The sequence below is a fragment of the Anabrus simplex genome, chromosome 2 (assembly GCF_040414725.1).
Source record: "Anabrus simplex isolate iqAnaSimp1 chromosome 2, ASM4041472v1, whole genome shotgun sequence".
NCBI lineage: Eukaryota > Metazoa > Arthropoda > Insecta > Orthoptera > Tettigoniidae > Anabrus > Anabrus simplex.
Window position 1 is genome coordinate 639,382,388 of NC_090266.1, and position 24,007 is coordinate 639,406,394.

Consider the following 24,007-nt stretch of genomic DNA (forward strand, 5'->3'; position numbering starts at 1 on the left):
TTTGTTACGTTATGAATAACAGATTTTGATCCGCTGACGTTCAGTTTGCAATAGGTGCAGGTGGAGAGAATACTGTAGATTGAATATTGGCATATATTATACCGTTGCAAATGCGTTAACAATATTATTAATACTCGTAGTAAAATAGTTAAAGTGGTAATTATATTCCATTGCATGTAAACATGTATTATATACGATGTTCTTACATTAATTATACTCGTAGCTCATTTATTACGGAACACTACATCCGGCTCCATGGCTAAATGGTTAGCGTGCTGGCCTTTGGTCACAGGGGTCCCGGGTTCGATTCCCGGCAGGTTCGGGAATTTTGACCTTAATTGGTTAATTTCGCTGGCGCTGGAACTGGGTGTATGTGTCGTCTTCATCATCATTTCATCCACATCACAACGCGCAGGTCGCCTAAAGACGTCAAATCAAAGGACCTGCATCTGGTGAGCCGAACTTGTCCTCAGACACTCTCGGCACTAAAAGCCACACGCCATTTTTAATTTTTACTGAAGAGTACGAACTGGTTGGAACTGGTTATATGCTGTACCGGGCTGAGTAGTTCAGACGGTAGAGCGCTGGCCTTCTGAGCTCAAGCTTGCGGTTTCAATTCCGACTTTGCTCGGCGATACCTGAAGGTGGTCAGGTGTACCGGCAGTAGCGGCGATTGGGAAGTAGAAGTAGGGGGGCAAAAAATGTAAAAGACAACAAAGTATCCCAGTTTGTGGGATATAGCTGAAAAAAACTGAAAAAAAGCTACTAAATGGAATTTCGACAGAGAGGTAAAAATTCTCAGCCTACCAACTTACCTGTGTTGATAATATTTATTTGAGATTTTTATTCAATACTATACAATAAAACTTTCACGAGAGGAACAATATTACACATGTATTACAATTAAATGGACGTACGGCGTGATTATATAATTAAAAATCATTTAGTATTTGACTACAAACAAAAAAAAAAACTAACTGACACTAAACAGACTGCCAGACTAACGAATGCGCGCGTACCCTTCCTCACAGCACATACAAAGTCTCCACTACAGTACTCGCTGTGGCGCTATACAAATCGGTTAACCGCGTGAACGACTTTGTTGCGTATTTCCGCTAATAATTTCGTTATTAATTAAAGCAAATAATTAGCTGATAAGACAACAGGGCCTGTACAAATTGCTTGTTGTAATAATTCCTATAATTCCTTGTTTCATCCAGCTAAAATGGAATACAAATGCAAAGTTTTCTCCACAAAGTAGGGGGGCGACTGTCCCCCCTCGCCCCCCTAATCGCCGCTACTGTACCGGCACATGAAAGAACTCCTGTGGGACAAAATGTCGGCACCTTAACGTCACAGAAAACCACAGAAGTGGTTATGGGAGTATAATAATAATAATAATAATAATAATCCTTCCATCAATTTACCCTCCAGGGTTGGGTGTTCCCTCGGACGCAGAGAGGGATCCCACCTATACCGCCTCAAGGACAGTGTCCTGGAGCGTGAGACTTTGGGTTTTGTTTTATGTCGCATCGACACAGATAAGTCTTATGGCGACGATGGGATAGGGAAGGTTTGGGAGTGGGAAGGAAGCGACCGTGGCCTTCAGTTAAGTACCATCCCGGAAATTTCCTGGAGGAGAAGTGGGAAACCACGGAAAACCATCTTCAGGGCTGCCGATAGTGGGATTCGAACCTACTATCTCCCGGATGCAAGCTCACAGCAGCGCGGCTCTACGCGCACGGCCAACTCGCCCGGTCATTTCTTGGATTGATAATCTTAAAACTTGGTTCAACTGTTCCACTATTGAACTGTTTTGCGTTGCATCATCTAAAGTAGGGCCTCTCAAACGCCCAAAATCTCACGCGTGCAAACAGCGGAGCAGAGTTCCCGTGCACAGTGCATCGGTCCCGCTCGGCTGGGCTCGGACCAACGCTTCGTCTCTGGGCTACTCGGCTAAGCTCGGCTCAACTCTGCTTGGATTTGGAGCGCTACGCAGCAAGTAAGGAAGAGGGAGACAGGGGGAGCGAGCGAGACTGGTGTGGGGAAAGAGAGAGAGACAGCGCTATTCCTCCAAATCGAGGAGTGGGGGTCTGCGCTCTGGTCAACCAAGTAAAGTCGTCTTTTGCACCGTGCACAGTGCATGCACCAGGCGCATACACTCTGAGAGGCCCTGATCTAAAGCGAGAATATCTATGATGGTAGCCAACCTTCTGAGAGGAGATGGTACTTGAAGAAGAACAAGGAGAAGAAGAAGAATATCTTTTCTACACGTGACTAAAGTACCGACGTAACTAATACCGCTCAGTTACGTATTTCTGTCCGTAGCGTTGATGATAATTGTAGTGTGATTAGAAGTTGGGAAGAATGAACAGTATGCATGGGACAACTACTGGCGCTGATATTTTCAAAGCCGTATAATTTGTGTTGGAAGTTATCGACATCAAATGGAACCAGCTGTGCGGTGTGACCACTGATGGTGCTCTTTCGACGAGTGGTTCGGAATGTGGTTTCACTCAATTAATTAGCAATACGGTGAAACACGTAGGTGTATCTGTCATTAAGCTTCACTGCATCATTCAACATGTGGCCTTGTGCACAAAAGTATTATATGTTATCAGTGATTCGGACAGTTGTGGAGATAATTCGCTCTGGTACTCTTAATCCCAGGCAGTTCAAAGCCTTTGTATAAGAGACTAATTCTGGATACGAAGACGAGCTGTACTTTTCATATATCAGATGGCTTAACCGGGGAACAGTTCTTTAGCCTCCGGAAGGAAATACCAGCGATTTTTCAGGGTGTAGGTCACAATGCAGATTATTTTGAATATTCAGAGTAGTTGGCCGATATAGTATTTTAAACCAATCTTATGTCTCATTTCAGTTCTCTAAGTGTTAAGCTGCAAGGGAATAGCAGTGTTGTTGTTCAATTGTACGTCTGTAAAGTCTTTCAAAGCGAAACTCCATTTGTTCGAGAAGCAGTTGCGTAGCAATGATACTGTACATTTCCCCCCATTGTCGGAAATTCACAAACTGCATCCTGAACTTCAAACACCTGCATCGCCTGTTGAAGTAATATTGCGTCTGATATCGGAATTCAATCAGAGTTTTGCGGACTTGTCTTAGGTGGATGCGGATATCAAAATACATTGCGTATTTAACATTCATCATTCATCATAACAGTATGAACCTGAAGGAGTTAATTTGTCATTATTATAATCTTACATATAGCTTTCAACGATTTGCAGATCCCAAAGTATCGAGCTCGTAAAAAGCTGCTTTACACATATTGGCAAACGAAAATTCTCATTGATGAAGATAAACAAATCGAGGCTCAGGGGCAACATTAGCGACTAACATCTCCACGATATCTTGCAGTTTACCACCACTAATCGGCAATCGAACACAAAATTACATCATTTAATCAAAGAAGGTGAGTATGCCAATGTTGACGTCTATATTTAAAAATATTTGAATCCATAGAAGAATTATAAGTCGTGCACATATTTATGGAAATTGCTGTTTGTTGTTAGGGAATCGTACGAAAAGTCATGGAACGTTTGGTATTATGAGTAATGACCGGGCGAGTTGGCCGAGCGGTTAGGGGCGCGCGGCTGTGAGCTTGCATCCGGGAGATAGTGGGTTCGAATCCCACTGTCGGCAGCCCTGAAGATTGTTTTCCGTGGTTTCCCCATTTACACACCAGGCAAATGCTGGGGCTGTACCTTAATTAAGGCCACGGCCGCTTCCTTCCAATGCCTAGGCCTTTCCTATCCCATCGTCTCCAAAAGACCTATCTGTGTCGGTGCGACGTAAAGCAACTAGCAAAAACAAAACACAGTGAGTAGTGTGACTTGAGAAATCGTTTCTCCGAATAGCAGATTGTCTCTGTCGACGCTATTCTACCACCGAATTTTACTGCTCTGAATTTGATACCACTAATTGACTGACAGCAGGTACTAATTTATACCGGCATTGTTCATAGCCAAATCCCGCTATTCCTTTATTCAAATGTTTCTAGCGGCCTGCCTAACTATGCAGAGTACTGAGACCTTTGCCTAGGCTGGGAGATAAGCTGTGGACCAGTTTCAGGTTTTCTTGGAGATCAAGTTGGCTTTTCGGAGACTTTGATAGGCCCCGCAGTCACAGTGGCATTTCTTACTGCCTCGAGTTGATTTGTGGCTTGGACGGTGGTAGTTTGGCGTTCGCTCAAGACTTAGATGACCAGAAACCTATCGTCCCTAGCAGATGTAGAGCTCTGACGGCCTGATCCAGTCGTATGTGATAGGCACAGAGTTCACGACATCATCATAGAACACGACGGACGCTTCCATATGATACACCAATGGCAATAGCCGAGTAACGAATGCTGCGTCCATCATCCACCAACGCCACTGCTCTTGCAACGTCTTCTTGGCTAAGAGGCATCTTAACTTGTCAAGTACGAAAAGAAAACTGAAGGAGAATGTTCCTTTGTGACAGATATTGTATTACACACTGATAATTCATCAATAGCTTCCGCCCTAGTATCGTAAAACTTACAGAAGTTATTATAATAATTTCGTGTGGCTATTACTAGCCGAGTGCAGTCCTTGTAAGGCAGACCCTCCGATGAGGGTGGGCGGCATCTGCCATGTGTAGGTAACTGCGTGTTATTGTGGTGGAGGAGAGTGTTGTGTGGTATATGTGTTGCAGGGATGTTGGGGACAGCACAAACACCCAGCCCCCGGGCCATTGGAATTAACCAATGAAGGTTAAAATCCCCACCCGGCCGGGAATCGAACCCAGGACCCTCTGAACCGAAGGCCAGTACGCTGACCATTCAGCCAACGAGTCGGACACAGAAGTTATTGCTAGTCGATACAATAAAATTGAGTGCCTAGCACTTAGGGGTGGAGAGCGGCTCCTTAAGTTCATTTATGATCTTTAAACATCGGATTCCGCTCCAAACCTGCAGAATACACATTAGAAACCGCCTTAATGTAATTAATGGAAAATTTTAATCTAATAATTTGTGTTTAACAATTACGATTTCATTTTTACAAAGTGATCCACTTTTCCTGTCCGCCAGTGTATTAACAAAGCTCAACATATTGAATTTCTTAGCGCAGTTAGCTTTCATTTGACACATGTGTGGCTCCCACGATAATTTACTATCACGGAGCAGTCCTATGACCTTGTACAGTATGTGATTAACACTACCGCAAACTTAAGAGTGTCGACAGTCGGCCACCCGCATGGGAAGCATGACTTCAACAACAAGGGAAATAATGGGCAGAAGTACCACAAGAAAGCCAACTTCTCTTATCAACCTGCAAAGTTTGATATTCACAAGCTACCACTGTCTTGCAAGGCAATGTGCACTAATAATACAGTATTTTGTTTACTTCATATCCTGAACTACATGCAGCAATCAACTCGCTCCAAACATAGCTCTAAAACTGAGAAATATCTCTGCACCACCATCTTACAGAGATCCACCTCCTCTGCAGAACAAGGATGGAATCATATAGTTACACTCACCACACCCGTGAATATCTTGGAGTTTTATTGAAAAAAATACACCCATCGACCAACCCTTACCTAGTATCGTCCTTGCACAAGAGGGAGCTTCTTGGTACATGTTCGAATGCGATGTTTGTACTCACACTAATATGAAAAAATCGACGCTGGTGTACTTATAATCACTTACGTTACCCCCACCCGGGAAAGATTTTGGAATAACCAAATGATACACTTTCAAACTTTTAAAAGTTGTGTTCCTGTGGTTCGGATACCACGTAAGACTGGAGTCCCGTGGCTATGATCACTGTATCAACAATCATGTAAAACAACAAGGTTGTTTTTTTTGAAATAAAATTGTTCGTAAATCACCTATTCTCCTTGGTTCGTACCAAATATAACTGCATAAATAACAGTTTTCTGAAACCGTACTCTATTAAGCAAATAATTTATTAAGCAGAACTGACGGAGTTCTTGAAGCCGTGTTCTTTAAATATAAAAACGCCCAATTTTGCCGGCCGATAGGATTAATACGAAGAAAACCTCAAAATCCCCTGCCGAAAGACCCAGCATTGATTAATAAACTGTAAACTAGTGTGTTTCGCATTTACTGTCAAATATTTCAAACCGGAGTATTAAATGTTCCATAAAATCACCAAATGTACACCGACCGGAGCGGGTTAACGCGCTACGGCTATGGAGCCAAGCTCAGCATTCGGGAGACGAGTGGGTTCGAACCTCACCGTCGGCTGTCATTTCTCATTTTCACTTCCAGGCAAATGCCGGGACAGTTGCTATCCTGAAAACTTAGACTTCTTCACCAATTTTATTGTCCGGCTCCGTGGGTAAATCGTTAGCGTGCCGACCTTTGGTTCAGAGGATTCCGGGTTCGATTTCCGGCTTGGTCGGGGTTTTTAACCTTCACTGGTTAATTCCGATGGCTTGGGGGCTGGGCGTGTGTGTCGTCTTCAACTTTAGAATTCATCACCTCATGGACGCCCAGGTCGCCTATACGATGTCAACTCGAAAGACCAGTACCAGGACTCTTGGGAGACCACACGCCATTATTATTATTATTATTATTATTATTATTATTATTATTATTATTATTATTATTATTATTATTATTATTAGCAATTTTATTCACCATCATTCATTTTATCTTCAATAACTCTTCAACTGAGTTTGGCGACAGGAAGAGCATCCGACCGTAAGACATGCAATGTAATTTCGTTCCACTTCATCCCCGAGCCCGTATCAGGAAAGAGAACTAAGTGACGTACATAATCCTACAGCCCCACATCCTAAATAGGCGAGTCAAAATAGAATTACCAAGTTACCATATATTTCATATACAGTATTCTGAACGTCTTTTAACACGGAACAAAGCAGAAGACCACCCGGTAATCCAGCGAAAACACTCTTTGTCATGGTCTATTTGCTCTTATTTCTGGTAAGGGTTTTCACAGCTGCAAAACTCTTACACGACATATAACACTATAGTCTACCACAATAACACGCAGTTACCTGCACATGGCAGATACCACCCACCCTAATCGGAGGGTCTGGCTTACAAGGACTGCACTCGGCTAGAAACAGCCACACGGAATTATTATTATTACAGCTGCAAAGCAGATAAACCAAAAGCAAGCCGGGCAGCTTTCCGTGAAAGTTACGATGCAGTAAGTGTGACAGAGAAACGAATGTATGTAAGAAAGACATATCGACTTTCCTACAAAAGAATGAACTGTTCCAGAAAATTCAAATACTAAGCAATCAGAAAATTTCGATATTTGCTTGTCTGATGACACAGGCCTAGGCTATATAGCACATTTTTATTACAGGCAATAGTTAATTCGAGTTCTCAAAAATCGTTTAATTATGTGAATGTCTACAGCAGCCACGAAGGTGTCCTAGCTACAACCACGTCACTTGTAATGAGGCCGTTATGGCGTGTCTCCGCCGTAAGACGTAACACTAGGGACGCACATCAGGTTTTTAATAGATGCTGTGATAGAAAGTTAAAAGTTGTAACCTGCGATGTTTGTGCGGATATTTGCGACGTGATATATGCCTGAGTGTACGCCTCGAACCCGTGATCTGCCAATAAGGACGCTGTGGTACCTCTCACCTCGCGAAAGAATCCAGATCTGGCCGAAAAGCTTAAATGCAGGAGGAGTGTCTATCCGGTGTACAAATTCGCAAAGAGGCTCGACACGTTGATACAGGGAATGGAAAATACCACCTCCGAAAGCCCCGTAGAGATTGAGGAGGCAGTGAGAATCCTCATCAAAGGTACACGGGACGTAACGAAAGCGAGCATACCAACTCACACGCACACACGAAAAATCACAAACACTAGAAATCCCGAACCACATTAAAGATCTCATTCGTAGACGGAACCACCATAGGCGAAGTTGGGCACTTTATCACAAGGACTTCGACAGGGAAATCGTCCGGCTCCATGGCTAAATGGGCTGGGTGTATGTGTCGTCTTCATCATCATTTCATCCTCATCATGACGCCCAGGTCGCCTACCGTCGTCAAATCAAAAGACCTGCACCTGGCGAGCTGAACACATCCTCCGACACTCCCGGCACTAAAAGCCATACGCCATTTCATTTCGACAGGGAAATCAAAAATCAGTTTAACACTGAAATTCAAAGAGCCTCAGAAGAACACAGGTTGTAAGGATGGAACAAAAAGCTGCGAACATTCGACACGAACACTAGGCCCGTGTGGCAACTACCGAGACACTTCACTCGTGAAACGCACGTAATCCCAACCATCAAGGTACCACACGGCCCGGTATTCGAGCCCGCGAGCCGCCTTCATACCAAATGACGATCCGTCAGACCCCGAATTCACAAGGCGAATAGAAGTAAAGGTCGAGGCGTTTCTCATTAACACACCGAGACCAGAGGTTAAGTCCATGAAGTAAAATGGATCATTGATCATTGACCCCTAAAAAGGTCCCTGGCCCGGGCGAACTAATGAACGCAGTCCTTAAGAAACTCTACAGTAAAGCCCTTTCAATCGTCACCAATATTGTCAATGCCATGTTCAGATTACTATACTTCCCTGAACAATGGAAACTAGCGAAAATACTGGTATTCGGGAAACCAGGGAAGAACAAATCGGACCCGAACTACTATCTTCCTATAAGCCTCCTCGACGATATCAGCAAAGTATTAGAGAAAATACCGCCGAAAAAACTAGTAGCACACATCAAGAAAAGGGGAATAATCCGGAATGAAAAATTTAGTTTCCGAAACGGACATTCCTCCATACAGGTCCTTATGAGGTTCCTTGAGCAAGCAACCGCCGGATTCAAGAAACGAAGGGACACGGGCACAGTCTTCCTAGACATCCTAAAGGCCTTCCATAAAGTGTGGCACGAAGGTCTGTTAGCTAAGCTCACAGATTACGAGTTCCACCTAGGATACGTAAAAATCATCGAGTCATACCTAGGAGGCCGGAAATTTCAAGTAGACGCACACTGTCAAGTGCGCGAAACATCAGAGTGGGCGTAGCCCAAGGCTCACTGATAGGTCCGATCGTGTTTGTCCTTATGCAAATGATGTGCCGGCAGCGGAGCTCACCACCACGCACTCCTATGTGGAAGATACGGCAATATCAGTCCAACACCCCCAACTTCTGTGCACTCGAAAGAGGCTCCAGGTAGCGCTGCACACACTAGAACAGAGGTGCTCAGCTGGGCGCCCAGTACAGCCGGCCTGGCCTGACGTAACAGCGGGCAGCTTACGTAGCAAGCATACGTCACAGTGAAGCGAGAGAGCGAACACATTTTGCAGGGAAGGGAGCGGTGACGTTCGATTGCCATTACGAAGCTGTTTTTTTTTTACAAGTTGCTTTACGTCGCACCGACACAGACAGGTTTTGCGGCGACGATGAGATAGGAGTGGGAAGGAAGCGCCCGTGGCCTTAATTAAGGTTCAGCCCCAACATTTGCCTGGTGTGAAAATGGGAAACCACGGAAAACCATCTTCAGGCCTGTCGACAGTGGGGTTCGAAAACACTATCTCCCGAATGCAGGCCCCTAACCACACGACCAACTCGCTCGGTACGAAGTTCTCGTCCACTACTACTCAGCGAAATGCTGATTGGGGTACAGTATTTTTTAAACGCTATAATCGCAAGAAAACAGACCTTCTCAAGGTATTTCGGTACGATTTATACAGTGAGAAACTGTCGGCGGCCAGCACTACTACCATCTGACTACAATTTCTTACTCGGAAACAACAACAACAACAACAAACACCTTGACCGTCACCCCCTGCTGTAGCCCTCTTCGCTTTTTCCTGGAAGAGGTTAGTAAGTCAGACTATGGACCTCCCAGCCGGCCTCGAGGGCATGGCCGGCCTCTCCCTCTATTGCCCTCTTCGTCTGGAATCCCCGTGCGCCTTCTAGAACATGAAATGAGAACCCACCCTTTCTCGCCGTACTACGAAGTTTCCAGTACTTCATCATCCGAAACATAAATAAAAGGCAGCTGTTCGCCGCAATGAGCAACATGGGAAAGACTGTTGCGCCGAACATTCTCACGATAAAAATAAAATGAACTTAAATGACTTTTAAAAAGAAACTAAAATGAATCATTTTAAACATTTAAACAAGGGTGATTCATTATTAGTTAAAGGACGTAAATTATTTTTGTCTCCCAAAATCAAAATGTCGATATTTTCAATTTCGCACATGGATAGGATAATTACCTCTGTTCATAAAAATATAAAAGTAAATTATATTTTAACCCACTAAACCAAAAGTAAACTTCCGATTTTTTCGAATTTAATACAATTTTAAATTAAATATTATTATTCTAAACTATGAAAGTGAATTATAATTATGTTACGAAGCTATTAACAAATTCTTGTAGAATTTTCCACAAGAGAAATTATTTAACAAGTATATATACGAAAATGGTTTTATCTCACAAATTCAAAAGAAATTCCATGCTTGAATTTTAACATAAAGTGTAAGTATTAGTTTCTCAATATCTCATAATCCATCAAAAATTTGGGTCTTTTTGTTGAATTTAACACAATTTTCTTCATCTCTCTGAATTATAAACTTAGCACCTCCTGGATGCTACCAGTTGAATTATGTTGGGATATATGTTTTGCGCTGATTGGATGAGTAATATACCTTCTACAACTTACCTGATATTTAGAATGATTAAGGTTCATTATTGAAAATATTTGCTTTCAAACATACATAGAGCCAAATATTGCAGCAAATCGACATGCCTGTGCATGTAGCCGTGAAATCTTGCTGGGACAATGTTCATAAAACCGTAGATCTCTTGCAGAATAGTGTTGATCTTTAAGGATTGTATGGCACTGGAACCTGGTCAACTCCCTGTGGCAGCTGGCTGCGGCATCTTCAGGCAGGATGGGTAATGGTGTCATGAGAACAGTCACTTCACTTTGTATTTCTACCAGTTCTTTGAATCGCCTTTCGAACTGCGTGCAAACGGCCCAAAGCGAGAAACAGAGAGAGGAAATTACTAGTCAAGTGGTGGGGCTTGGCCCATGGATAGGATTCTCTATGTACCCCAAACGAAGACGAATGAAGTGACGGACGGTCTGCACACTGGGATGAAGGAAGAAATTGTAAATATCTGACAAGGGAAGTAACGTATAAGACAGGTTGAAACTTATCCTGAATTTTTAAAATATGAAATCGTCGTACCTGGAATCCTGGTACGCAGGCATGACGCGTGATCCAGCTCGGAGTTGTGTGTGCATTCAGACACTCGACGCGCTCAGAAGCTGTACTATCTCACTCACTTGTCAGTCACTCACAAAAGTATAGCAGAAATGGCTGGTGTAAATTGCAGGATGATAACACAAGTTTTTGTTTACAAAGCACAACGAATAACTTCATTGTCGCACTGTTCTTCACACATTTTTTTCTTCTGCCTCTCCAAACAATACTTAGAGGACACCACGAACTCGGGAGGTCGCTCTCTTGTGTAATTCGTTGTAAACAATGAACATGTTATTATATCCCAAAATCGTGGAGAGTAAAACCGAAATGTATGAAATACAGTTTAAGAATCTTGCTCCTGTGATGAACCTCAACTTGATCATAATGAGAATTTAGTATTTCTGTTAATCGACGGTAAAAAGCTTTCCACTGCCGGAAGAAGAATTTGTCTAACGGTTGAATTATGCCAGTGGTACCTGGAGGAATCTGAAGCAGTTCTATTATTTTGCGTGTAGGGATGTCTTCAAAGCGAGTTGTATCACTGTCTCTGGTCCACGAATCAAAAAGCAGGGCACAGCTGTCTTCAGAGAATAGGAAAAAGGCTTCTCTAAACCATACTTTCAGTTCTATTTTCCACGTTTTTCCTGATTTTGTGGCAGTGACAACGATGTTGTGTGTGTTTGTTAGGTCATCAGCCCAGAGGCTGGTTGGATCCTCAAATAGCAGTTATAGAAAAACCACAAAAACCAATGGTAGTACCAAAATGAGGCGTACTAGGCAAGACGAGGAGTGAGGTAGTTTGCCATTGCTTTCCTCACTGGGCTAGACAGTGCTATTGTAGCAGAACTAACCCTATGAGCAATACCTTTCATAACACTCAGACGCACTGGTTGTGCTCTGAATGTCAATACTCAGCACGACCCACACCCCAGCAGCTTCCATATTGTCACAGCCATGGATGAGACTGGGACTTCAGTGGAAGCTACACTTTGCTCTGGCCTGTGCCAAGAGATGGAAGCAAAAGTACTGTATCCATGAAGAGCTGACAGCAGGCAGACAACGATGTTATCTGCTTTACACATCTTTTTGAAACCAAAGGACCGAAAGTTCCGGTTAGCTCCTGCTGTACAATAAATAATTTAGGGCTCTAAGGACCGACCATACTGATTGTTGGCATTATGGTTTATAAACGTGTGAGCTAACTAACCGATTGGCCTATCGTGTGTGTGTTTTTCTCACGTACAACAGATAGAGTCCTTTTCGATGACATTTCCCGCTCGAACCCGCTTTGATCAATGTTGTAAATGGACGACGGGGTGTAATGGAGAAATCGCTCTCCTTCGGCAGCCTTATTCTTGTTTTTCGTCCTGAATATGTAAGCGGAATGCAAATTCCGTAACTTTCCTACTTCCAATTCTGTGTTGTTTCTTGAAACTGCTGATCCAGACATGAAAGGAGGAGAAATTACTTTCTTCAATAGAGAGTTCACGGGCAACTTACATTTCGCTTTCCCCTTCTTGCCTCCTGGAAACGGGAATACTGAGCTCGATATCTGCATTAGCTTAAGTGTGGCCATATCCAGAATTCTGGAGATAGTTGGTTCGAACCCCACTATCGGCAGCCATGAAGTGGTTTTCCGTGGTTTCCCATTTTCACCATAACTGGTATTAAATGTTCAATATATTTACCATTGTACACAGAATGACAGTATAAGGCTGTACCTTAATTAGGCCTCGGCTGCTTGCTTCCCACTCCCAGCCTTTTCCTTTTCCATCGTCGCCATAAGAACTATCTGTGTCGGTGCGACGTGAAGCAACTTGTAAAAACACAGGAATAGAGTTTTTCATACAGCATTTTTTTATGTTCAATCGGACTTGCCGACATACCCGTATTTTCAAACTGCTTCTTCCACAACTAAAGATATCTCTACGACTTCACTAAACTTAAGTATTTGCGGACGCGTGAAAGTGATAATCGCTTTTTACCACCTTCCTTACGCCAGAATGTTACAGCCCTCTGATACTCCGTAGTGATGTTTTCTCGCATGATCTTTACGGGACTAGGAACATAACAAGAACTGGACGATTTGCATGGCGACAAACTCGTAGCATCACTAGATTCAGGAGAGTCGTATTCTAGTTTCGAACTCGGGCCCGAAACTTCACTTGCGATCGACAAAACGTTTTGACAAACGGAATCATTTGAGTAGCTTTCACTGTCTCCACTGTGTACATCAATACGTTGCACTCCTCTACAATTATTTTCCATCAAATCAATCCGATACCGCCCCAGTTCCGTTTCTTTCGAGCTAATTTCTCCAGAAAACAAAAATCCCCTTTTCACGGAAATAATTCGTTACAAACGTCGCTACGTTAATCGGATTTAAAACATCATCCTCCGAGGAACTCATTTTTACTGTCTTGCTTTCTTTAACACAACAATCAAAACTGTTACGCTGTGTATGCAGTGAAACGCCCCACAGCTGACTAGCGCGTGCGGCTTTGCTTATCACTGGCCTTGCGTACCTGGGACGTCAGGCCTGTCTACTCCGACCACGATGTACGATACTCGCGCTACTTCACAATGATCTATTCGCCACATGATTTCTGAGACTTGCAGTTGCATTGGGAAGCTGATTTTCCGCACGTCTTATAGTACAACGATTGTGTCAAAAATAATTCAGGATAGGTTTCGACCTGTCTTAACCGTTACTTCCCTTGTGAGCAGCGCCGAGGCTATACCCGCCAGACAACCAACTCATGCAAGATCAGGGTCATTTGAAAGGTACAATACATACATTACCTATTCACCAAATTTACACGGCTCCTCGGTTGAATGGTCAGCGTAGATAGAGGCCTTCGGTTCAGAAGGCCCCGGTTCGATTCCCGGCCGGATCGGGGATTTTAACAACGTCTGGATAATTTCTCTAGCTAGGAGGCTGTGTGTTTATTAATCGTCTTAATACTCATCTTCATTTACATACAATACATCAAACTCCAAACCACAGCAATAACACACAATAGTGAACACATGTCTCCGCCTAGGTTTGGCGCCAGGAAAGGCATCTGGCCATAAAACTGGCCGATCCCAAGTACCTGGAGCAAGCCCAGACAGAAGACGACGACTTAATGATCAGATGAGAGGGCTGTCATGACTTCATCAATCATTAATATTTTTTCCCCCTGCTATTGGCTTTACATCGCACCGACAAAGATGTCTTATGGCGACAATGGGACAGGAAAGGGCTAGGACTGGGAAGGAAGCGGCCGTGGCCTTAATTAAGGTACAGCCCCACTATTTGTCTGGTGTGAAAATGGGAAACCACGGAATACCATCTTCAGGGCTGCCGACAGTGGGGTTCGAACCCACTATCTCCCGAATACTGGATACTGGCCGCACTTAAGCGACTGCAGCTATCTAGCTCGGTCATTAATAAATTAAGAAAAATTAAAGGCTGAGGCAGTTAACTAATTTAGCAAATAGAATAATTGCATTCACATTGTCATACTTGAAAATGCACTTCTATATCATATTTGAAATATTGATATTTACAGCATTCTCTCTCATTTATATTTAGAAATTATTGTTACGAATAAAACACTCCTTGTTTTATCGTCCTAATTTATTTCTAGGATGACCCAGTAAGTATGGACACACACATTCGACCACGAATGACACTCTGCTAATTGCTGTTTATTTACAAAGTCTCTCACAGCAGGACTCCAGCTGAGCCGTCTTGGAGAGAGAGAGAGAGAGACAGGTTTGAACACAGGGCTACTGACCACAATACATGGCGACCGTTCCTTGGTTCTACTCCAGAGAAAGTCCACCACTCTCACATCCAAGCACAGCGAACTACTCAGGACTGACAACTAGCAGCGGTCACACAACAGCAACAGCTCTTACAGTAGTAAGTAGCCAGCACTACGATATTCCTCAACAAAACAATGACAGTTAACACTGCTCCGGTTCTACTCACACCAACTGTTCCATACTCTCACTCCACTACGGTCTACATACCTTGGTAAAATACATACAGTACTCCGTACACTAGGACGACGATACTCAGATTCCGGTGGGAAAATCTCGGTGGCCAGCACTACTGCCATGTCAGTACAATTACTCACTCCGAAACAACAACAACAACCTCGTTCACGACGGCCTTGTAATTATATCTCGTATGATGAAGTACTGGAAGCTTCGTGGTATTCCTATAGAAGGAAGGTTCTCGCTTCATGTTCTAGAAGACGTACGGGGATTCCAGACGAAGAGAGCAATATAGGGAGAGGCCGGCCATGCCCTCCAGGCCAGGTGGGAGGTCTGTAGTCTGACTCACTAATCCCTTCCAGTAAATAGGGAACGGGCCTACAACGATGCTGACGGTCATTTGAGCACAAAACAAAATGGAAAATATCCTTGCATTTTCAGCATTAAATTATTTGTGTGTGTGTGTGTGTGTGGCATTCATGAATCGGATCTCTACTAAACGTAAGGGAGAGGCTAAAATGGGTGGGAATGAAAACAGTGTGTTTCGCATTTACTATTAAATACTGAAAATGATGGTATTTGTCCGACTCGTTGGCTGAATGGTCAGCATACTGGCCTTCTGTTCAGAGGGTCTCGGGTTCGATTCTCGGCCGGGTCGAGGATTTTAATCGCTTCTGATTAATTCTTCTGGCTCGGGGACTGGGTATATGTATCTGTCCCAACACTCTCCTCATCATATTCAGACAACATACTACACTACCAACCACCACGGAAACACGCAATAGTGATCACATCCCTCCATATAGGGTTGGCGTAAGGAAGGGTATCCGGCCGTAAAATAGGACCAAATTCACATGTGCGACGCAGTTCGCACCCGTGACCCCACAGGTGAGGGAAAAGCGGTAGGAAAAGAAAAATAAGATGATATAAATTGATGGTATTTTATGTTCAATGCATTTACCATTGTACACAGAACGACAGTATATTTCGCACTTACCGGGCGAGTTGGCCGTGCGGTTAGGGGCGCGCGGCTGTGAGCTTGCATCCGGGAGATAGTGGGTTCGAACCCCACTGTCTGCAGTCCTGAAGATGGTTTTCCGTGGTTTCCCATTTTCACACCAGGCAAATGCTGGGGCTGTACCTTAATTAAGGCCACGGCCGCTTCCTTCCAACTCCTAGGCCTTTCCTGTCCTATCGTCGCCATACGACCTATCTGTGACGGTGCGACGTAAAACAAATTGCAAAATAAATCGCACTTAATGCCCGATGAACAGGAGCCATCATGGTTAGTTTTGACGAAATTAGAGAAATTTCTCTCTAGCCTCTGTAAGTCATAACAAAGGTAAGGACATATCAAATTAACTAATATTTAAATATTTCATCTATGACAACAAAAAGATCAGCGTTCTCCAGTATGTTTCCAATCTGTATTCAAAAATAAACCAAGACATAAGAACCATAGAAAAAATGTTAAGAAAACATACCTGCATTACACACACTGATCCCGCGATCCATGAAGTAACTCAATAAAGCCATAATTATTCCAAGAAGCCCTAAAAAGACCCAGTCCTCCCCAAGCTTCGCAAAAGTATGTTTCCAAACAAATCCAAAGGCGTTTAGAAGCTTTGTGGCGCACTTTCCCCGGTATTTCTGTAGCTCCTTATTACGTAACCTGTCTTCTTTTTTTCGTTTCCTCTCAAGTGCTCGAAGTTTGCTTGCTTCTTCTTTAGCAAATGCTCCTAGATCCTTTGTGTAACGACCATACATCTGAAAATAAATAAATAAATAAATAAATAAATAAATAAATAAATAAATAAATAAATAAATAAATAAATAAATAAATAAATAAATAAATAAATAAATAAATAAATAAATAAATAAATAAATAAATAAATAAATAAATAAATAAATAAATAAATAAATAAATAAATAAATAAATAAATAAATAAATAAATAAATAAATAAATAAATAAAAAGCACCGTAAATCATAACCAATAAGTAATGTTTTACGCATCATCAGACGACAGATGTAAGAGGAGAAGAAGCACATTTCTTCATTTTCGAAAGTAACGACTGATACGACTGATGATCAGCTTAAGATGAGGAGGGAATAGGAGTAATAGTAAGCAGCCATGGATAGAGCACGTTCTTGTGGAGTTATGAGGAAGGAATTGTGACAGAGATATGAAATCTGGATTTACAACTGGAAGAAACACTATATAGCCATGAAATGAGATTTTGAAGTGTAAAATACAGATGGATGTTACAAATGCATAATTGATGGAAATTCAGTGATGAATGAAACTTTTTTTCAATCATGAAACAAAGGGCACATTCCAAAAGTAGCATGTTCTTCCTCTTTCCTTGCTTGTTTGTATGAGGGCCATATTTAGGAATGGGGTAGAATCACTGTAAGGAACTGTGGTTATTAAGAAATAGACTAAGTTAGTATTATGGCGGCCTGAAATCTGATGAACTCCATTATAGTAGGTAACCGTTTTCCTCCTCTTATTTGAAATTCATAGTGTTGATTCTCTTAATTTATCAACAAAATCATTAGTATAATGAGCCCTATCACTCCTCCCAATTCAGTCCTAGAGGATAACGGTCGATAAATCACAAATTCAATTACCATTTCTGTCATTTTTAAGATGAAACCTGAAGTGAAGTTCGGCTGTCTTTTGACTCCATCTCTACTAGAAGATGTATCGAGCAGACTAAATTAGTCGACGAAAAGGAGCCAAAGATGGTTCCACCCTCGATAAAGGTAGGACTTTTGGGATAATATCTATATCAGTAAATATTTATGCTTTTCTATCGATATTCGATGGGTTAGTATCGATATGTTGTTTCGATATATTTTGGTATCGATGTTATGATATGACGTTACCGATATCGAAAAGATCGTTAGGAAAATTTAAGGAATAGCGGTATTCATCGAACAATGCGTACAAAATTATATTAAGAGTAAACTCCACGAGTAGTCTATAACCGTGTCTTGTGAGGGTTTAGTTCCTGCTGGTCTGATGCATGTTTTAGACATCTTTACTTTGCAGGTAAATCTGAATTTTGCATCACAAAAATATCTGTGTTGGTGTCTTCTCGTGAAAGTTACTTTCGATTGTTAAAATTGCTCCTCCGACTAGTACAGTGTGGATGTACTTGACAAAAAATACTGTAGTGTCACACTGCGTAAACAATGTTCTAAGCATGCCAAGTTCAGTGAAAATACAACAAACTTTTGATAATGATTTTACACACAATATTTTATTAGTTACGGTATATTTGATTCTCTTAATTATTTTGTTTCTCTTGGAACTGTCGTGATTCCATATTTAACGCAACTCAATATAATTTCGAATCATTGTATTTTTCATAATAATAATAATAATAATAATAATAATAATAATAGACTAATAATAATAATAATAAGGTAAGGTAAGGTAAGGGCTATTCTGCCCGAAGGCAGGTCGAACCTCCGTAGAGGTGTTCCTGAGCCGGAGTTTACGTGCGGTAGGGTGGCCAGTTCCATTCCGCTCCTCTATTCCCTTACCCCCCACTGTGATGTTTGGGACATCACTGAATGTTTTTAATTATTGAACTATATATTTAATTGATAATATGTATATATTTAATCACTGATAGGTCATTTTAAATTGATATGTATATATATATATAGGGCTTTTATCATCCATTTCAATCATCATTTCATTTCTTTGTATCGCGGCTATAACGTATTCTGAACGAACAAATTATTGGGTAAAGTATTTCAACATCACGCATATTTATAACTTGCAGTAAATTTTCCAATAGCCGTTGTGAGGTGACCAGAGTCAGCAGGCTAATTTCAGCCCAGTTCCAGGAAAAGTACGTCATCGAGGTTACGAGAGATATTACCCTCTCCACCTCATGAAAAGACAGTTGATACATTATTAACACCCACTTTTCAAACTCAGCTTCGAGACGCTTTATTTCAGCGGGAAAGTTCAGCCTATACGAATGAACGTAATGAAGCAACGTGATGGATTCACAGCTGTACAAGGGAGAAGGGATGAGACCTCGTATCTTACTGGACCATGTGATATGGCTGATGGAAGGAGACTTTTGAACCAATATATACCATCGACAAGGGCTGGAGAGGACATTCTCAGATTCAGACTCACATTAAGATTGAGATTCGGACATTCTGATTCTGATTCTCACACTTGGAAGATACTCTTACTACGATTCTACGTCTACACATCGGAGAAGATTTTAACTTAGTTCACTTCGCATCTGAGTATATTCTACTCAAAAGTTACTCTCATTGGGACTTGTTATCTCAATAACGAGAGGTAGTCAACGGGAGACCGGTTCTGACTGGTATAGAGGAGGAGAGCTTTTATTATGAATTTAGCTACGGTACTGTTCCGTAATCCGGAAGAATACGAATGTATTCTCTCCATAAACATAACCCATGGTGGTTTTGCACTTAAAATTAGGACTCATTACGACTTTATGTAAGGAGTACAATAGGAAGTGTTAAAACAGGAAATGTGGATGTAGGACTGGAATCCAACAACAGATGAGGCAGCCTGTACGAGAGATCCATCTATCTTCAGCTTCAAGACAACAGAGTCTACATTTGGTGAGCTTATGGCATAAGTTACTGCAAGTCTTCGCGCAACAGTTCATTTTCTTAAAGTTAATTTCATTCACTTTTTCTTTTGCTTCCGTAAGTTCAGATTTCGTTAATACGCCGTTACGTCACGTTTTCATCTTAATAAATAGCTGCTTTAATTTGTATTTTACGAAATGATTATTAATGATCCTTAAATTCCAAGTTAGTGTACTTAATGATTTGTGTTCCGTTCACCCCACCCCTGGGAGTTTTTTGAGTCTCATTACGTATTTTTATTTATTATTATTATTATTATTAATTATCTACTTTTGTTTTCAAGCCATAAGCTTGAAGACTGGCGCCCTTGGGATACTGTTTCTGGAGAAACAATGACATATCATTTATTTATTTTAATATTAAAGTGACCCGCCACGTTATAAATTTGTCATACATCTGTGGGCAAAGTGGGTACGTCACATATTGTCGCCACAACTGAGGGGCTCGTAAATCATTAAGTACTGGTATAGAAGAATAAAATCAGTAGTTTGGGGGTAACTGTTGTGTATCCACAGTATATTTTTCTAGTGTGTTTGATTTTGGGGGTAGCATGGCTGAGCAAGAGGAGAAAGACATGACGCTGCGTAGTGGACACGTGCTGAAGGGTAGTACTTTAAGTAATTCTAAGGAAGAGTTAGATAAATGTGTAGAGGAAGAAACTGATATTAGGAGCGAAGATAGCGAAGGGAATAAGAGTAGGAATGACGAAGTTACGTTAGATTCAGACGATAGTACGATGGGGGGCGAGGCGGAGGTTAGTCCTAACATTGAGAGTAATAATACTCAGTTACTTGAAATGATGCAGTTAATGTTGAGTAAGATAGAGGACAGTAAATCTGAAATAAAAAATGAATTGGAACAAATTAAAACAGATGTAGAACAAACTAAATCAGAAATTAAAAATGAAGTAGAACAAACTAAACGAGAATTAAGTAAGGCATTGAATGAACACAAGGTAGAAGCTAATAAAAGGATGGACGAACATAGCAAACAGTTACAAGAACTATTTAAACAAAATGCAAGATTTAACAAGCCATAAGCTTGAAGACTGGCGCCCTTGGGATACTGCTTCTGGAGAAACCATGACATATCATTTATTTATTTTAATGTTAAAGTGACCCGCCACGTTATAAATTTGTCATACATCTGTGGGCAAGTGGGTACGTCACACCACCAACAGCGCGTGGCAACCCATCCAACTCCTGACCACGCCCAATGTTGCTTAACTTCGGAGATCTCCCGGGATCCGGTGTTTCAACACGGCTACGGCCGTTGGCAATAATAATAATAATAATAATAATAATAATAATAATAATAATAATAATAATAATAATAATATGTTTTTACGTCCCGCTAACTACTTTTACGATTTTCGGAGACACCGTGGTGCCGGAATTTAGTCCCACAGGAGTTCTTTTACGTGCCAATAAATCTACCGACACGAGGCTGACGTATTTGAGCACCTTCAAATACCACCGCATTGAGACAAGTTCGAAGCTGCCAAATTGGGGTCTGAAGGCCAGCGCCTCAACCGTCTGAGCCACTCAGCCCGGCCCTTGTATTTTTTCAAAACATATCATTTGATATCGAGAAATATAGATATTTTGGTTTGATAATGTCAGCATATCGATATCGAATCAAATATCGATATTTTAGTTTATCGGAAAGTCTCTAGATGCAGGTAGGTGCCAAATGGCACAATGTAGACACACTATATACGGAATGGCCCACCTGTCCCTTTATTTTTTGGAGATAGGAAATCCCACGAACTCTTATCATAGCCAACCTAAAAACATTCGTACCTGATTCTATTTGTCTTAGTACAACTATACTGTCGAGTTTATTCTCGATAATGTAGATGAACTAGTTAGTGCCCATGTTATTGCAATGACGTAAACTATAATGATTGGTTAAAACGATCACAGCTGCGAGTAACACTGCCTTGCGTTTGGACAGCAAGTGTCTATTAGGAGCACGTACAGATTCCATACGTGCCAGTCACACGCCACGGCTCTCCGTACAGAAGATGGCACTGGTGTTGTTGCGGAACAAAGCAGCTGCAAGGAATCCGGTTCTATTCCCAGACTAATACAATTAGCTACTTTTTTTCGCTTTACGACGTTTATATACAGTACAGCCACTTTTATTTGGTACTGAAAATGATCATTTTTATCAGATGTTGGACTACGAGATGGTGGCTGTAGGTAGGAAACAAGGCACCTTGCTTTTCCAGCGCAGCAAATGTTCGAAATGTTGACCACATTTCAGCACGACGTTGCAATATGTAAGGTGTAACAGCTTGGCATGCCTCGGTGATCTGTTACCGAAGGTGACCAATATTTTCACGCTCCTGTGTACACGCTACCTGCTTTAAGTGACCCCACAGGAAGAAGTCAAGTGGCGTAAGAGCGGGTAATCTTGCGGGTCAGGGAACGGATCCTCTTTTTCCTAACCATTTATTAGGGCATGAAGCATTAAGATTGTTCCGGATGACTGCCGATTCGTGAGGTGGGGCCCCGTCCTGTAAAAACCACATTTGTAATCGGTGGAGCAGTGGCACCTTCTCCGGCAACTGTGGGAGTTCCCGTCAGATGGCCGCCGAAGAAATATGGTCCGATTAGGAAGTTGCCCAAAATCCCACACCGACATTTACTCCCCACAGCAATTCAAATGCGACCTGTCTTACTCAGCGGGGATTCTTCGCGCTCCGATAGTGCATATTGTGCCGATTCACAGTGCTATTGTTGTGAAAGCGTGATTCATCTGAAAACAGAACTCTTAACTAAATGTTCATGACGATGATGATGATGATGCTTGTTGTTTGAAGGGCCTAGCATCTAGGTCATTGACCCCTTATAGTATGAGATGAGACGGAATTAATTGATAGATTAAAATTTACCTACTGACTGGGATTGTTTTTTAAAGATGATAATGATTAGGAAAATGATTATGAATTTAAAATAATCAGTAGATCTAACTCGCAATGGCTTATTTTGCTATAAATGACTTAAAACCAGATTAAAATGTAATAAAATTGAATAAGGCGCTGCCTTAAAAGTGAAATCATGTATTTTATTCAATTTAAAAGCTCAAAATATTAAAATATGCAAAAAGAATAGAAACACAATTTACAATACAAGTTAAAACAAATAAATAAACACTTCGCCATTAAAAACTATAAAACAGCCCCTCCACAGAACGAATGACGAGGTCCGCTGACTGCTCGTCATCTCTAGAATGAGGGAGATTGTACTTTATGGTATTTGACTACTCCGTAAGGATCGTACTACTGTCATCCAACTCCAATGTATTTTTTATGCATTTGGAATTAAGTGTAAAATTTCGTGTGTTCTTTCATGAAAGACAAAAGCTCAGCGAATCATCATGTCCCACGTTCCGGTGGGGTTGTGGGAATGAATGGTGTCACAAATGCGGACTTGACTGTTTTACGGCCGGAGGGCCTTCCCATCGCCAATCCTATGAAAAGGGATGTATTCACTATTACGTGTTCCTGTGGTGACTGGTACCGAGGTGTGAGAATGAAGAGAAACACCCAATCTTCGAGACAGAGGAATTAACCAGACCGGCCGGGAATTGAACCTGGGACCCACTAAACAGAGTGTCTCAACGCCGATCATTCAGCGTAGGAGCCACACTTAATTTCAGCCAATGTGTACCTGGTAGTTCATCCGCCCCTTGCGATCAAGTTTTATGGGAAACCACCACGTTTACTAGATTCTGAAATACAACGGTCCCTCTCCCTAAACCGGGCTAGAAGACAGCAGAAATCGTGAGCGCCAGTATTAATTCATGACGGGTACCTAGAATTAACCCGGAAACCGAGCACAGATACGAAGAACACATACCTTACATGACGCGCAGACACAGACAAAGAACAGCAATTATATAGGCTGGGAAATGCCCGCTGCATGTCAAGCCTCGCAATAGCTCACTTCACAGGGCACGGTTGGAGGTGTGAGAGTGGACATTGCACGAGAGTACGAAGGTTCGAATCCTACGCAAATATTTTTTAAGGCCAATTGTCTGGGATGTGGCAAGGATGCTTACTTAATAGTATCCACTGATAATTTGTTTATTTGGTCCTGAAAAAAGGCCTTTGGTATCGTGGC

At 41.8% G+C, this 24,007-nt stretch overlaps 1 protein-coding gene across 2 annotated transcripts in view; it reads right to left on the reverse strand.

Moving 5' to 3' along the window:
- ClC-a (chloride channel protein 2) overlaps window positions 1–24,007 on the reverse strand; it is a 625,116-nt gene that overhangs the window by 361,029 nt on the left and 240,080 nt on the right. For both annotated transcript variants that reach the window (XM_067141103.2, XM_067141101.2), the window contains exon 2: window positions 16,704–16,986. In XM_067141103.2, the coding sequence (XP_066997204.1) occupies window positions 16,704–16,986 (283 nt within the window). The remainder of the gene's footprint in view (window positions 1–16,703; window positions 16,987–24,007) is intronic.